We start from the raw sequence: 16,925 nt of genomic DNA, 5'->3' as shown, positions 1-16,925 counted from the left end.
ACACACATACACACACTTGTGTGTACAATGCATGCATAGATGCTCTATGGCACATTATGCAGTTTAGTTTACAATATGAGGTCTTTCAGATCATTGTGAATCACCAGTGGACACTGTAAATTTTACAAGATCCTCTGGAAGAGCAGCCAATGCTCTTAACTGCTAATCCACCTCTATAGACTACAATTTGGCTTGTTTAATTGAATCAGCTAGATCCTTTGTAATATATCATTGCATTTTATTTTATTTTATATGGTAACTTAACATGAAATGAGCTTACTCAATAAAAAGAAAACATAATATAAGTTTGTAGATAAATGTTTGGAACACAAACAGCTCATACAAAAAATTTAGCATGTGGAGTGATGTGTATGTTAATTAGATCCACTTAGCTTTTCCATAACAGAGATATTTAAAAACATTATGTGTCATACTACAATACTTGAAAGTTTTGTCTATTAAAAGTAAGTGATGTGAAAAATTCAATGGTCTATATAAACACCAAGAAATAAGAATCAAATAGAGAATGAACATCATACAGTTTTTTTTTTTTCATTTCTGTTTTCTTTGTTTTTGTCTGTAGTCTAGACAAACTTTTAGGGGCTATCACTGCTGCAGCTGAAAGAAATAACAGAGAACGATTTTCACCAATTGTCGAAGGATTAGAAAACCACGAAGCCCTACAACTCCAGGTGGGGTCTTTTTGTCATGAATCACTTGAGTTGTATTTTGAATACTTGTATTATACCTACACCTTTTAAGCTGGAATTTATAGAATGAAATGTAAATGTATAGTTGTTTGTGTTTTACAGTTTTGTTTATTTAAATTCATTTAAAATTAAGAAAATTGCTTCTTCATTATCACTAATATGACATGCATTATAGTAACTATTGGGAAATTAAACCTTTAGCAACAATCTGGACCAAAGGGAAAACATTTCTGTCAGTACTATCTGGCCAATTTAATAAAGTTTGTAAGCTTTTGTAGAAATGTAAGAGAATAGTCAAGTATGGCGTCATAGTATGATAGTCTTTAACAGTCAGATATCTGAGTCAGGCGAGTTTCATGGTCCTGGCCAGTGTGTTACAGACGACCAAGAAGCAGTTTTAAAAAAATTCGATGTTGGCTAGAAGACAATTTGTGGATCAGTTTCCTCTTATGTGGATCACATTCGGGTCACCAGTTTGTGGCAAGCGCCTTTACCTGCTGAGCCACCTACCAGTCTATTATGCACATTTTCTTACTGTGTGAGACAAAGCCCTGGCTTGTAGCCCTGGCTGGGCTGGGACTCACAACATCCACCTGCCTCAGCCTAGGATTAAAAGCGTGCATACTACACCAAGTTATTATGCATTGAAAAGCTTAAAGACAAGATGTTTCTAGTAACACTTCCGTTTCCCCAGCATATGTACAGTGCGGGGCAGAGAATAAACCACGCATCCCTAACAGACCTGAGAGCAACGCTCTGGTCTAGAACTTCCCCACCTCTCTTCATAAATGACCTAAAGGAGTGGATATGGTTAAAGGTATAGCTTGACAGAAAAAGTTCCTCTTGAATATGGAATTGTTGAGCCGTGTCTGGACATATTGCTAGGTTGACTGGAGGGACAGGGAGGCTCACAGGGCGAGGTCTGCAGCACTGTTGAGATTGACATCCTGAGAATCCCTGCCGTAGTGCATCTTCAGTGCTCATAGGAATACATTTATTGAGCAAGAACATGCCTTCACATTTTAGTGTATAGATCTGAAGATAAACTTAGGAATGCTGTGCTTAGTGTGCTCTGTTGCTTTGTGTTTCTCTGTAAGCTGAGCATTGAGGGAATGCAGAATTTTAATTGTAACTTCGCCAGTACTTCTATCTAGAGGCCTGCTGCCATTTTTGTCTTCTGTGAAATTTTTGTTGCCAAGGAAAGACAGAATTACAGCTTTGTCTGACAGATTGAGATGGCGTGGTGTATTCTTGGTTATCAACATATTCATGTAGCGTGGGGTTTTAAATGGTGAATAATCACAATGTGGGGGCAAGCATGGTACATACTGTGTAACCTCAGTTACCTGATGTATGTACACTTGCAGCACCCAGAGGGACACAGCAAGCTGAGCTGCATGTGACTGGGTGACTGTTTTTGGCTTCTTGTGTTTTGTTTCCTGTAATGCACATGCTACAAAATAAATAAAAACTTCTTTTTAAAGTTAAAAAAAAATTCGATGTTTTTCTCTTTGTGCCTTTCAAACATCAATTAGAAATCTGACTCGCCAATGCAGAGGGGATTGAATTGTATCACTTTTGTCAGGGATCCTGGGAAAATTCTGTAGACCCAGAGTAAACGTGTTTAATTTTAAAAACGACAAAATCCATTGTTTTTAGTGATTTCAGGATATGTGTTACTTTATTAAAGGCTACTTTAGTCTCAAGGGATGAGAAGTCATGTTTATTACCCATATTTAGAGACAAGAGACATTCTGATGATGGCACATTTATTTTGCCTATATAATTTGATTTAATTCTTGTAAGAGATGAACCTCCTAAGTGTTATTTCTCTATCCCGAGGATAGGCAGAATGAAATTACATCACTTGTATAAGTGGACATGGTGTGCAAGAGCCAGAATTTGATATCAATGTGCTCTTTATTTTAGATAGTGTATACACCATTTGATAATTCATGAAATATCATTTAAAGTATTATGTCATCACTCAAAGAGAGTTTGCCTCTATATTTAATTTTTCAAGTTATTTTATAGTGAGTAAATTTTGTATTTGATGGGAAACTAATGATTTTTCTTTTTTATTGTGTTTTGAAGTATTAACATTTTCTGTCACAGTAGGAAATTGTACAACAGATGAACTGGCTCATCGAAAGAGAATCTATAATATTATGAAACTGTACATAATGTTTCTTCAGATATGTAAAGATGTTTTAAAGGTATTCTACTTCAACTATGATGAGGATATTGATGAACTTTTATCTTATATATTGGTGCTTTTTAAAACTGAGAATTTCCCCTTAGTGTTTTTCTATCTATGACAGTTTTTCATATTATTAGTTTTAGTCTCAATAAAATTTGGTATTTTCTAGGGAAAGCCTGAAATGTGTATTTTCAGATGTCTTCTCCAGTGTTGTATCCTCGTTGCTGTGTTGCCTGTGCTTGCCTGACTAGATGGCTTTCACTGGCAGACATACATATAAGCCTCTAATTTACTTCTCAGGTTTAGCAAGACTCAAGTATTTTATTTAGAGTTAAAGCTTTCATTGAATTTGGAACAATTTGACATATATGGGACAAGTTTTAACATTTGCATAGTTAAAAATATTTAAATGAAAGTTTAGCCACAGTTCTGTGTTATAATTTATCTTCAGTTTAGTGATCAGGGGACTGAGTTGAAGGGAGGCTACATGATTAGTTTTCTAAGAATCGTACAGCTGTTAAAGTTTAGAATAATGGTTTAAACTTCAATTTTTTGATATATGCATCTAAAATTGTATGACCATTATAGTAACACCTCCATAAAAAAGTACCATTGTCATTTTTGAGTAAAATTACTCTACAATGATTTCACCCACTGTCTATTACCCCAGACAATGAAACACTACTGTCATTCTCTAGCCTCCATGGTGCTGCACAGAATAGAATGATTAAGTAGCAAGTGCTTAACAAGTACCATATGGAAAAATCATAGACATCTTGCTAAATATTCAAGAAATTGTTGAATACTGATTATGGATGCAAACATATGCAAACTACAATTTGAAATTTCCTATTTTAATGAGCTGCAAAATTTAGTAATTTGTTATATATACAGAGCCTAGTAGTCTCCCTAGAATTGTGAAGTGGGTTATTAGGCATATTTAATGTGAATGGAAAATTATCCTGTAAAATTTATATAATATGTTCAGAATTCTGAAATTAAAAACAAAAGTTAAAATCTGTTGTTTAAAAAACGTAATTTGTGTTCTAGTTTAACAGAATTATTTTTCTATTTTGGTAATGTCCTGAGACCTCTTATTAGAATGTCATGAAGTAATTCTGTTAAAATACTGAACTAATTATATTTTAAACCAGTAACTTCTTACAGATGTTTTCTAGCTCAGCTGTGATATGCTTTTCATTGCTTTTCAGTAGTTTGAGGAAAAGATTGGGGATAAATTACCTCAACATATGTACTCTCTTCCTTGCCTTACCATCTGTTTAGTTGTACTATTTGGTCTCCCACACTGTATCACCTGCATTTTTACACTTAGTAGCCTTTCATCTGCCTTTTTATCTTGTACCACATGTCTCTAAAAAATAATCTATACTTAATTTCTAAAATACTTTTCACAACTGAGCTTTTATACAATCCTTAAAAAATCTTAAATGGTCCTCTAAATTTCAAAATCCATTTTTTTTTTCCCAATTGTGGATGCTTGTCACTATTCATCAACATGTACTCCTTGAAAATTTTACTTCTCTTGCTTCTCTGTTCACCATTCTTTCTGTGTGATCTCTGAATACCCTTCTTTATTCTATGTTTCTAATGCATATTTTCTCTTCTGATTTCCCAGGAATGTTTCCCCTATTTTTATCACTCATCTTTACCAGTTATCATTTTGCATTCATCTACTTATATATTGATGTGTATATTCACCAACATGTGTGTGTGCTCATAAATAAATATACATGAATATTTTGTCAATGCATATTTTCAATTGCTTTCCTAGCTTAATATATAACTGTATTCTAGCAAATCTCCTGATACATGTGAAAGTCACATTTCTCTCCCTATTCAAATTCATGTCTTTGAGTACCTAACTAGGTTTATTGTAGGACTCCCACAAGTAACAAATTAAAAATATCAATTGAGTGCTATGCTACATAATGTTACAAACTATTTACATATGTTATCTTATTTAAATTACACTGCAATTGGCTGGAGATGGCTCAGCCATTAAAGGTTAGGCTCATAACCAAAAATATAACTTACACTACAAATTTGAGAATTATAGGAGTAGTATCTGATGAGGTGATATTTGAAGTTGGGCTTGAAAGATTAGAATTTCAGTGATATTATGTTTTCTAATAGAGAAGCACTATTAAATTAGAATCGAGGCAAGAAGGGTTTGTAGTGTGTAAAAATAGTGGCCCCTATAGCCTGCCAGTTATTTTTAAAAAGAAGACAGAAGATAATACAGGCATACCCTTGAACTTTATTTCTATGTAGTAAGATAGGAAAATTCAAAGTAAACTGACCATTAATAATCTTTTAAGGGTAGAGAAGGTAACATGATTAATGTCCAGTGAGTACATATTAAGATAGCCCATTTTCCAAGACTACAACTAGTCAGAAGCTTTCATGTCTTTGTTGGATTTCAGGAGTTGTTGTGAGAAGTATGGTAACATAATTTGTTACATACTAATCTGTTTTCTTGTGTTTCAGAATAATGAAGAAAGTCTTCTTTTGTAATTAAAAATGGTACAAAAAAGCCTTTCACCAAATATTTTTTTAATAAAATTTGATAGCTTCACTCAAGCATACCACACATACTTAGCGTAGTTATCCTCCTGGTATATAAATTAGGATCAGAAAGAAATGAAAGTAACAAGTCAAACATTGAGCCATCATTGAAATTATCAAGTCTATCAAACTAATTTTCTATAAAGAAGCACCTGTTGGCCTTTAATAAGAACCTAACTTTCTGTTTTTCTTTTTTCTTGCATTTTCTTATTGAGAATGAATTTCTGATTTCTGTTCATGGCAGTCTAAGGGCACAAGTTTAAGACATTATTTTGCTCAGCCCATACATTCAGATCCTCAAAATGTGACTGCACACTGCCTGGCAGTGAGGGAAAGCTAAATAGAAGTTTAGTAAATTACTAAAGGTCAAATAACTGTCAATAAACTAAGTCCCAAGCCTATATTACTCTATATTACTTCCATATATATATGTGTGTGTGTGTGTGTGTGTGTGTGTGTGCTGTACATACATACATACATACATATATATATATATATATATGTAAGTATGTATATGGAACATTGTTGGCAGAGGCTTCTGTCTTGCTTGCCTACATTAATTACACACTGACTGGCCTATTAGCTCAGGCTTATTAATTCTCACATCTTACATTAACCAATTATTCTTGTTTGAATTAGCCACATGGCTTGATACCTTTTATCAGTGAGGAATTCTTATCTTGCTTCTTCTGCATCTGGGTGACAACTGCAGAGTGAGCCTTTTTTCTTCCCAGCATTCTCCTGTTCTTGGTGCCGTACCTATACTTCTTGTCTGGCTACTGGCCAGTCAGCATTTTATTAAACTAATACAAGTGACTAATCTTTTCAGGGCATATGACCATTGTCTCACAGCAGCCCCCCCCCTTTTTTTTCAAAACAAGAACTCTGTATCTAATCTTCTTTGTTTAGCTTTTTTCCTGACCATTATCCCTAATGACTTGTAACCAAGACTCTAAACAAAGACAAACATCCATAATGAATGAATCCACACTCCTTCATTTCCTATGGAAACAAAAGTGAAACCTCTTCTCCAAAGTAACATATCATTTGACTTAAACTTTTAAGTCAAGGCATTTTCAAAATACATATGCTGTATTAATCCAGCAGCATTAATAATCAAATGTCTTTTAGCAGCTGTTGCTCCTTCCTCAGTCATCAAACAATTCAAAGATAACACAATAATATATGGTACCCAGATTCTCTGTGTATTTTCTATCTTTATGTGGCTTTATTTAAAGCTCTATTTCTTTTATTTTTATTTTTAATTTTTGGTTTTTTGAAACAGGGTTTCTCTGTGTATCTTTGGCTGTCCTGGAACTCACTCTGTAGACCAGGCTGTCCTTGAACTCACAGAGATCTATCTGCCTGTCTCTGCTTCCCAAGTGCTGTTATTTAAGGTGAGTGCCACCATACCCAACTATTCTCTTTCTTTTTTTTCCCTAAGGACTTTATCCTTTTTCTTTTCTCTTCCAAGCCTACATATATTTTAAATACACTGTAAAACATTTAGACCTTTTTTTTGTTCATCTGAATCTATCTTTACTATATATTTCTCTTTTCTTACTACATGAGTCTTTAGTTTGCTAAGCGATATGGATAGGATTAAAGCCGCGACTTTGTTGGATCCACCCCATTCCTTAGCTTTCTGAGAGTCTAGCTTCATGGCAGAAGTACTGATGGGAGCTATGCTTATTGCCACAACTCCAGGGAGTATCAAAGTCCCTGCCACCACCAAGAAGCATGCTGTAGGCTCTTCATAAACACCATTTACGTGCTTTGTGGCAAAACCTTTTAACTGGCTGCAAGGCTTTTGCAACTAAAGCTGAGTCAGGAAGCCTCTCTTTGAGATGCTCTTGCCACTAGCAAACAGATTCCACTCGAGAAAATGCTGCTACTAAGAAGAAGCCATGCTTAACTCTGTTCTTTTGTGTCTAGAATTACTTCCCAATAGAGTTGCTTTTTCACTGTAACAAGAAAAAATTCTGACTTCAAGTATACCTTCACTTTTCAATCTGTTTCAAAATTGAATAATCGTATTTATTATGATGATGGTAGGTAAGAATGGTTCTCATTGTATGTACAGGAGTATACGACTTTAAAAGATATCACATTGACTTTCTAGTACTATTTGGCATTATTGATCAGGACTTTCTTCGTGCCCTCTCTTTCACTTTCATAATACTAGTAGTAGTCCTTCCTGATCATTATGTAACAACTAATATACACCAAAAATCTAATAGTTAATTTCAGATCTACCTTTACTATATATATCTTGTATTACTATAGTTAGTAGTTCATGCTGGAATCTACTATGTTAATTGTTTACATCTTTCTAGGCATAGTATCTCTCTGTCATTACGCTGCTGCCAGTTTTTTTTTTTGTTGTTGTTTTAATTTCAGGGAATTCTCCTCTTTATTTTTGACTTTGTTCTGACTTTAAAAAACAATCTTCTACCCTTTATGTTAACCCTTTAAATCCTCTTTCACAAAGTGACTGTTGTGACATGCCGTTTTGTCACATCACTGCTTAAATTCCTTCAAAGGCTTTTTTATGACCTCTAGGATTATAATCTTGTCTTTGTGTCCCTCCTTCCCAAATGAATAAGTAAAGCACTTGGTACTCTGCTTACTGCTTTCTCTTTAACTGTGTATTTCACTAGGCTTCTGCATTTACTTTCTGATGTAGTCACACTACACTGTGCTTTATGAGCATTTTGTGCATTTTCTTCCCTCTACCTCTTGTACCTTTGTACATAAATCACTTCTTTTTCCTAGAAATCATTCTCCATTTCTTTACTTAATTAATTTGCACTGTATATTTGTATAGTTTTTGGTAAGTACTTAGTCTTAAACAACCATTTTCCCTAACTTCTGCTGTGGCTAAAATAAAGAAAGACCTTGTTAATGTCAACAGAGCACTTAATAAAGTCAAATGTGTGACAATGTCAATAAAATTTTAAAAGCACAATTTGTCACAGCTAATGGCAGTATGGATAATCTGTCTGAGAATGCCCTAGAGTTGGCAATTACTGTACTCCATAACTCTATGAATTGTGATCAAACAGGCAGACAAATGTTTGAAGTTTGGAAAACCTGTTAGTTAAATAAAAATTTGTCTTATTTTCACAGTTATTTTGTGAAGATGCTCATATGTATTTCATTTTATTAATTTATTTTATATGCATTCACCCAAAAGCAAGTATACATATATAGTATATGTGATATTTATTAAATGCATATGCATAAAATGTAGATAATATAAAATTGTCATATGTCAAAACTATTAAAAACAGGCACTACTTATATTTACTGGCTTAGCGTATGAGTTATGGCCCTACCCTGAACATTTCTATTCAATGAACAAAATTTACTGACTTTCTGGTTTTGTTAGCACTTTGTTTCTCATTGACTCTATTAAAAAGAATGAATAAACATGGGTAATCATTTAAAAGTAAAAGCAATTTTAAAAATCTAAAAAAATGAAGAATCTGGGTATCTGAATTTGTGATATTTAATTCAAGTACATTTATGTTCTTTCTGGCTTGAGATAAAGATCAATTGTATTTAACAATGCTAGGCTGGCATATTGTAATGTGTCGAAAGACTACAGTACTACAATATGAGATTCTAGTCCACTTTTTTTGGCTTATTAGCCATGTGACCTCAAGGAGTTCACCTCATTTTTATGAGTTTGTGTTTTTACCTGTAGTTGAAAAAGTTGGGTCACAGTATTGTAGCTTGTTTACTTCCTTTCTCTGAAGATGGATTATTTTAAAAGCAGAAATATTTTGTTTTGTAACAGAACAATAAGTTCTGTTACATTTTAAAGAGTTATGTTCTTGGAAGATGAACATTAAAGTTTTTAAACTTTCATTGTTTGGGAATGAGGTTTGTAATTATTTCAAGCTCAGCTCTAAAGGGCCAGAACTTATGTTCATAAATATTTCCCATGCAGTGTTGTTAAATTAAATTTCCTGCAATATTCTTTATCCATATAGTCCAACGTGGGACCTAAAAATTATATGTATTTTTCAAGCCATTGGACTATAGCTAGTGAAGTTGAATTCTTGATTTACTTCCTATTAATCTATTATTAAGAGATCCTGTTTTGAATAGTAGAGTTCTGTAGTGTATATTTGAAACTATACAAATATACTTGTCTGTGAATGTACATTGACACTGAAACTAGAGCATCTTGGCGGCCAGCAAAAGGGAAGGAGAAGCAATTAATTTGGATGATGGGAAGCTCTCTATTTGTTACTTCATAGGATGTATATGGAATGGGATATACTTCAAACCAAATGTCATTTTCTCCTTTCGTTATTTTTATTTGCTTTTCATTTATATATTTGATAACTCCTTCTTGTTCTAGACAACATGTTAAATTCATTTTATGCTTTTATAATTAATGTATAGCTATAATGAAGATGTTCCTTGTTAACCCAACATGATGCAACAGATAAATTTTATCGTCTTATACTGCTTTAAAATCTTTTCTTGCATGAATCTATTTGTGGAGTTTCTGAAGCATTCTGGAATTGTTTTCTTTGTAGTAAAATATTATAATGTAGAAATATAGTTGTCTTTTGCCTTTGACTGTATATAAGTTATTGATTTGCTGTTGGCTTCAATTTTACCATGTGTGAAGTAAATATATTAGAGCATTCATCTCAGGTTTTCTATGTGAGTGACTTTAGATAGCAAATTATGTAGAGGACCTTATACATTGTCTAGTAATTCATAAAAATTAAATAGTAGAGATGATAAGGGTTTAGTTTCTTGCATTTAAAATTTGTATTTTGTATATTGGATCCTCACAATGGCATTTTATAATAATGTGTTGTGCTTCTTGAAATAATTATTTAAATTTTAATTTAAGATATTTTTGATAATTTTACTTTTTAATTCCTAAGTTATACTCAGAAAGACATAATGATCACATAGATGCAGACAAATTACTTTTTTCTTACATTACCAGTGAATATGTCTTTAAAAGTATTTCCCTAGCAGTTTTAGTTTGCAGTTGTTATGTTACTAATGAGATACCTTATAGAATTTGATGAGCAATAAATGGTACTTTTGTTACCTTTCCTTGCTTGACTACTGACTTTAAATCATCTCCTAGTTATTTTATATGATAGACTCTGTGTTCAACTTATTTTTAAAATATTCAGCCATGTTTTTATATGTTATATACAAAGTTCTTAATGGCAACAATATGTTTATAGTAATAATATATACTATCATATTGATATTGATGTAGTCAGTGAATATAACTTGTACTATTTTTTATGGCCTTAACAAACTACTTATATTTCTATAAAGATATTGTTACAAGACTGATTATCCTGTTTAGAAGTCTTTACTTCTAAAGTATTATTAATATACGTCATTAAGCTAGAATTACTTCTGGTTAAAAGAATCCTAGCAGATGACAACTTTTCTGCCTATTAATTTTCAATTGGGTATGTACTTTGGATTGTTCAGGCATCTCTAATTGTTACTTAAACACACTCATTCAAGAAAATACATTAATATTACACTCCATATTTGCATATTTCTTTTCTATACCTAAATGTATAAGTGAAATTTACCTTTTCTTTGTAGGTGGCCTGCATGCAGTTCATAAATGCACTTGTCACTTCTCCATATGATCTTGATTTTCGAATTCATTTGAGAAATGAGTTCCTCCGTTCTGGACTAAAAGCAATGCTCCCAGTAAGTGGAAATATCTATTTATTATATTGCTAAACTTTCAACTTATTGTACCCTTCAAGCAAATGTACAATTTTTGAAAGACAGCACAAATTTGTCCTTTTTTTATTGACTCAAATAAAAAAAACACTTTGGAATCTTTATATATAATGATAGTATTACTCTTGTTATATAAATGATGATTCATAATTCAGTTAATGATGTGATATATTTAAGTTAAATATATTTATATCTATTTGTAAATTGACTTTTAATTTAAATATTTTCTGCTTTCCTCTTTAATACTTTAGTTGATTTCATTTGTAGTCAGTATAAGTATACCTATTGAGTCTTAATTAATTCATTTGGGATATTTTGCTTAAAAATGGTCTCCTCATTAGGCTGCTTTGGAACTTTTATAAAGAGAAACAATTTCATTTTTTGAATTGAATGTGAATGTTTGTTCTAATTAGAGTAATGTTGAACTATATTTGGAATAATTTTATAGTCTGTGTTATCTGTAATAACTGAGAATCCTCTATATATTCTAGAACACATTATTTACCTTATATTTTGTTTATTATGCATAATTTCTGAAAATGTCTTTCTTTTTAAATAATGTTTTTATTCATGCTTTGAGAGTTTCATTCAGTACATTTTAATGTATTCATTCTCTTTCCTCAAATCCTCCAATATCTTTCTACATCTCTCTACATAATCAACTTCATGTTCTTTCTCTCTCTATAAAACAACATCAAAACTTCCAGAAACATGGTTTGTGTTGGCTGACCATTCCTGAGCATGGGACCTGCCATGGTCTGGGGTGGATATATCCTATATTATTTCATTGGTAAAAAACTGATTTTCCTTCTCCCAGCAGCTCTCTAGTGTGAACAGCCCTCTTGGATGGGGAATGATATTCTCCTTTAACTATCACATCTCTGTTAGGTTCTGCTTCAGATCCCAATGATTCCCCAGCATGTGAAAAATGGAAATCATCGTATTTCTCTTACTAATGTTTCGGGCTAAATCCTATAAGGATTCTCAGATAGATCTCTTAGAAAGTGAAATTAGATATGCCTAAACATTGACTCTACCTATGAGCTGAGAGTGTATATATTCCCTCAAAGAAAGAAGATTGTCAAAATCATATTGAGGGTGGGTTAGTAATATGTATTTTGAGAACAAGCTTCTCTGGCATTTTTGCTGAAAAATAGAATCTAAACTGATAGGCCTTTTGGACACTGGGGATAATTTCTTTGCTTCCATACATTTCTTTATTTTTATTTTTGTTGTCATTTAGTTATCGTGCTTTAGTAAGGATAAAATGATCATGCATCAGTATGTACTAGGTGTACCTTTTATATCAATTGGTGCTAATTAACACCCAAATTACCTGAATATTTTCATGTAAAGCGTTAGAATATATAGTAATAATCAATATCTTTGTGTAGCCATTGTATCTTGAATATATTAAAAATTAAGCATAAGCCTTCCAAATGCCTCTTTTTTATTTATCCTTATTTTTGCATAATTCAAATAGCAGGATCTCTATTTCTCTAAAATAGAGTTTAATAAATGCAGTGAATTAAGCATGGTTAAGGATATTGTTTAGGTTATGCCAATCAGTGATTGATATGTACACCAAAAATTTTACCTCTCTAATATAATGAAATGGTAGGGGAAATGGAAAGTAGTTTATTTTAGTACATCTTAAAATAAACACAATATTTTTGAACAGTGACAGTTTTAGAAGTAATTAGGAGAATCTTCACGACAAATCAGTTTTAACATATTATGTCTTCGTGACAAATCAATTTTAACATATTATGTGAACACTTATTTTCATATTTGCTCTACCACTGTGGTTAGAGTTTTGGTGTTAAATGGAATGTAGATTATTTGCTTTCAATAAATTTTCTTTAGTATTCCTATATAAATGAATTTATTGACTTTTAAGATATTTGCTCTTGAAATAATTTATATTAATTTATTTTTAAATTTCTGCACCTGGCTTTTGTTTAGGTACACCAGTAAATTTGCTATATGAGGGAACAACATAGTAAAAATAATGTTTTCATGCACCAGGCATATTTTATATATTTCAGAAGTTCATAGTAAGATTGAGATTCCTTTGACTATATGCTTAAGTGTGATATAATTGTGTTATGTCTGTCATATTTATTTTTACTATATAAAGTTTGTTTAAATCATCAAATGTTTATTTTATCAAGAATTTGTGGATATATCTTTTGGAGTTTGATATTTGAAAGGAAAACCTATCAATATAATGTATGTGTCTACATATAAACATATTAACAGTTTCAGAAATTATGAATAAAGAACACTTACGATGTTTTATATTTACATGGACATATTTTGTTGAGTAAATTACATACTTAACCAATTACTACTTTCCTTAAATATTCAGTTGAGCAGACTCTTCTATTTTTTACAGAAAATCTGGTACTAAGTAAATGGTAGTGATGAATTCATTTTGTTTCTAATTAGGAGAATAAGAAGAATTTCTTGTTCTGAAATGCATTTTTTGATGTTCTGGGTGTGTTCTTTTGTAACTGCCTTCTATGCCCATATAGCAACATGACCAATAAGCATTACATAATTCTATATTCCAATAAATATCTCACCCCCTTGTCAGTGGATAGTTAGATCCAAAGCGAGTTCTTAGTTTAAAGTAAGTGGAAATAATTTTTTGTTATACACTTTATATGAGATTATGTAGAAACATTTAAAATATATTTTAAACATGTTAGAGAATTTTTTATTTTTTTTTATTTTTTTTTTGGTTTTTCGAGATAGGGTTTCTCTGTGGTTTTGGAGCCTGTCCTGGAACTAGCTCTTGTAGACCAGGCTGGTCTCGAACTCACAGAGATTCGCCAGCCTCTGCCTCCCGAGTGCTGGGATTAAAGGCGTGCGCCACCACCGCCCGGCTGAGAGAATTTTATTTTTATATTTTTAAATGTGTTAAGATTTTGGCAAATTCTTAAGTATGGAGATTTGAAGAAAGAACATCAAAAAGTGCTTTGTTTCGTTTTGCTTGAGTAATCACCATTATGTCCTATTTATCATTGTTATACATGAATAAAAATGGAAACCAAAATAAATAGAAGAAATGCATCCTGTTTTCTTTCTTTACCTAATTTGAAGTACACCTTGCTTGCATTTCCTTTTAGAGTTCAAGCTCAGCTCTGAACATCCTACATCATAATCCCAGTATGTGTATCACCCTTGAGCATCCACAGTTCTGATTACCGATTTGAGTTTTCAAAGATGCAACTTAATGGACAAATATTAAAAGATATTCCAGGTGATATATATTAAGCCCAACAATCTCTAGTGTGGCATGCTTCCAAACTTTTATATTATTATTGTTATTATTATTATTTGCAAATTTGTTAGAGCTTTGTAATGCATGTGTTTATGATGTATTACAAAAACAAATTTTTGATGCCCAAGTTGGTATTTTGTGATTAGGCTAAGAAAAAAATGAAGGATTGGCATGGTGGCTAGCTTTAACTTGATTTTAAAAAATCTTAATACCTTTTAGCTTTAAAATCACAAAATATCATTCATAATAAACTTGTTTATACAATTTTCCAGGCCATACTTGGGACTGTTGTGCTTGAATATATCCTTGACTTTGCTTTACATTAACACAGTTCATCTATATTTGCTTCATTTTCTTGGTGCCAGAGGCACATGTGAATGTTCTAACTGCATGATTTCTTTTGTGATTTCTGATGAGTTTGTTTATTCCAAATGGCAGCATTGAATTTAGGTTGTTAGCAATTGTGGGTTTTTTTTTTTTGTTATAGTCTTTGTAATTGTTCCAGAAGTTATTATTAATATTTTAATGTGAATAGTCAAAACTTAGGGCCTGGAAAGACAATGTAAATATTGGTTTGATGTTCTTTCATTTTAAAACAAAATTTTAGCTACATTTACTTTCTTTTAGGAAATCAAAGCCCTGGGTCAATATTTGAAATTGCATCTGTGTTCAAATGAATAATTCTGTTCCGTCCCTAATTAGCAAGTGTGCTATTTTTAAATGGTCATTCAGTTTCTGAATTTTATTTCTTATATTAGGGTCTTAAAGAAAAAGAGAATGATGAGCTTGATATTCAGTTGAGAGTGTTTGAAGAGAACAAAGAAGATGACCTAAATGAATTATCCCACCGTCTCAATGACATTCGAGCTGAAATGGAATATCCTTTGCCAAAGAAAAAACTACTTTTATACCTCTGTTTAAAAGCAGGAATTGAGAATAATATTTTTATATTCTTAATAGAGTTCTTGTCTATGAACAATGTTTTACTGCTTATTTGTATTAGTGCTCTACCATGATGCTATCCTTCTATTTGTGCTGAGAAATTGCTGCTTTGCCTTGATGATGTACTCAGACTATTGAAATCTGCACAGTGGCTCACTGTCTTAGGGATACACTGTGCTCAGTGGTTTTGAGTAAACAATAGCCTAAGGGTCTAAGGTAGTATATCTTATCTATAAGAATAAGGAAAAGTTCTTGATTTCTTATGTGACACTAGCTAAGAGACATTATGTTTTCATTAAATGCTACTCCACTTAATGATACAGTTCTCTGGAAATGAATGTCTTATTTCTTATCAGATATTTATGTTTCTTAATGAAAGCAAAATTGTTGGATAAGATAGTATCTGTCTCTAACTGTAAAAGTACTATAAAAGTACCTACATCAAATACAATGCATATAATCTTCCTGTGCCAAGTATCTGATGTTAAATTGTTTGAAATAAAAGAGATGATTGTCATAGTTCTGCCGCTTGTTTCCCACCCATTAAAATCCATACTTTTGGGTTCTATGAAGTAGGAAAACACTTAAGAAATCAAAGCAACCTTTGAGTTTTACTTTTCTACCTGTTATATTTTCTTACCTTATTTCTTCCAGTATTATAAACTAACTAGAACGATATTTCCCTCCTTGAAACTTCCTTAGTACTTTATTTGCCTTATTTTTTTTTCTGTATACTTCTCATCTCCTTACACAAAAAGTATTGGATGAATTTAGATACAATGAATAGACAGGTTATTATCATAGAAATAATTTCTACTTCAAAATTTGTAAAAACAGTCTGCAGCAACATCACTAATATAAAATATTTTTATTTTTATCAATGAAGATACTTTGTTTATTTGATATCATTTGATTCATTCTCTAGACATTTAAGGTCTTTATGATACTTTAACCCAGCACTCTCATGTGGAGTTTAAAATATTGCATTCTCTATTTAATTCTACTGCCCATTTAATGTTGTTTCAAGATGTTGGATTGCATCAATTTTATGTGGACTTTCAAGATTCTCAGTGCATTTAATGTTAATCTACTTTTGAAGTTTTTTTCTAGATTGCTAAGAGCATCTACTCCACTAGTTTTTATATCCTAAAAAAAAGTATCATAATGTCTATGGAATTTTCAAAAGATAAATATGAAAAAAATAATTTTAGGCTTATTTTATTTAGATATTTAAAATAAAACTAGTTTTGTGATCTTTTGACAACTGAATACTTGCCTGACATCTTTTATCTGAGAATAAAAATAGAATAGCAGGGCCTGTATCGGAACTACAGACAGATTAAGATAAAACATATTTCACCAATGGCATTGCTATTTGAATTGTCCTAGTTATTATATGAAATTGACAGTATAATGGATGACTGATTATTAAAGGTGTTGACAC

At 31.9% G+C, this 16,925-nt stretch overlaps 1 protein-coding gene across 3 annotated transcripts in view; it reads left to right on the top strand.

Annotated features, from left to right (window-relative positions):
- Positions 1-16,925, top strand: part of Diaph2 (diaphanous related formin 2) — a 703,438-nt gene that overhangs the window by 212,605 nt on the left and 473,908 nt on the right. For all 3 annotated transcript variants that reach the window (XM_057758989.1, XM_057758988.1, XM_057758987.1), the window contains 3 exons: positions 584-692; positions 11,104-11,214; positions 15,298-15,416. In XM_057758989.1, the coding sequence (XP_057614972.1) occupies positions 584-692; positions 11,104-11,214; positions 15,298-15,416 (339 nt within the window). The remainder of the gene's footprint in view (positions 1-583; positions 693-11,103; positions 11,215-15,297; positions 15,417-16,925) is intronic.

This window comes from Chionomys nivalis, chromosome X (assembly GCF_950005125.1).
Source record: "Chionomys nivalis chromosome X, mChiNiv1.1, whole genome shotgun sequence".
Lineage (NCBI taxonomy): Eukaryota > Metazoa > Chordata > Mammalia > Rodentia > Cricetidae > Chionomys > Chionomys nivalis.
The sequence above is the reverse complement of the archived record's forward strand: the minus strand, read 5'-3'. Positions and strand labels throughout refer to the sequence as shown.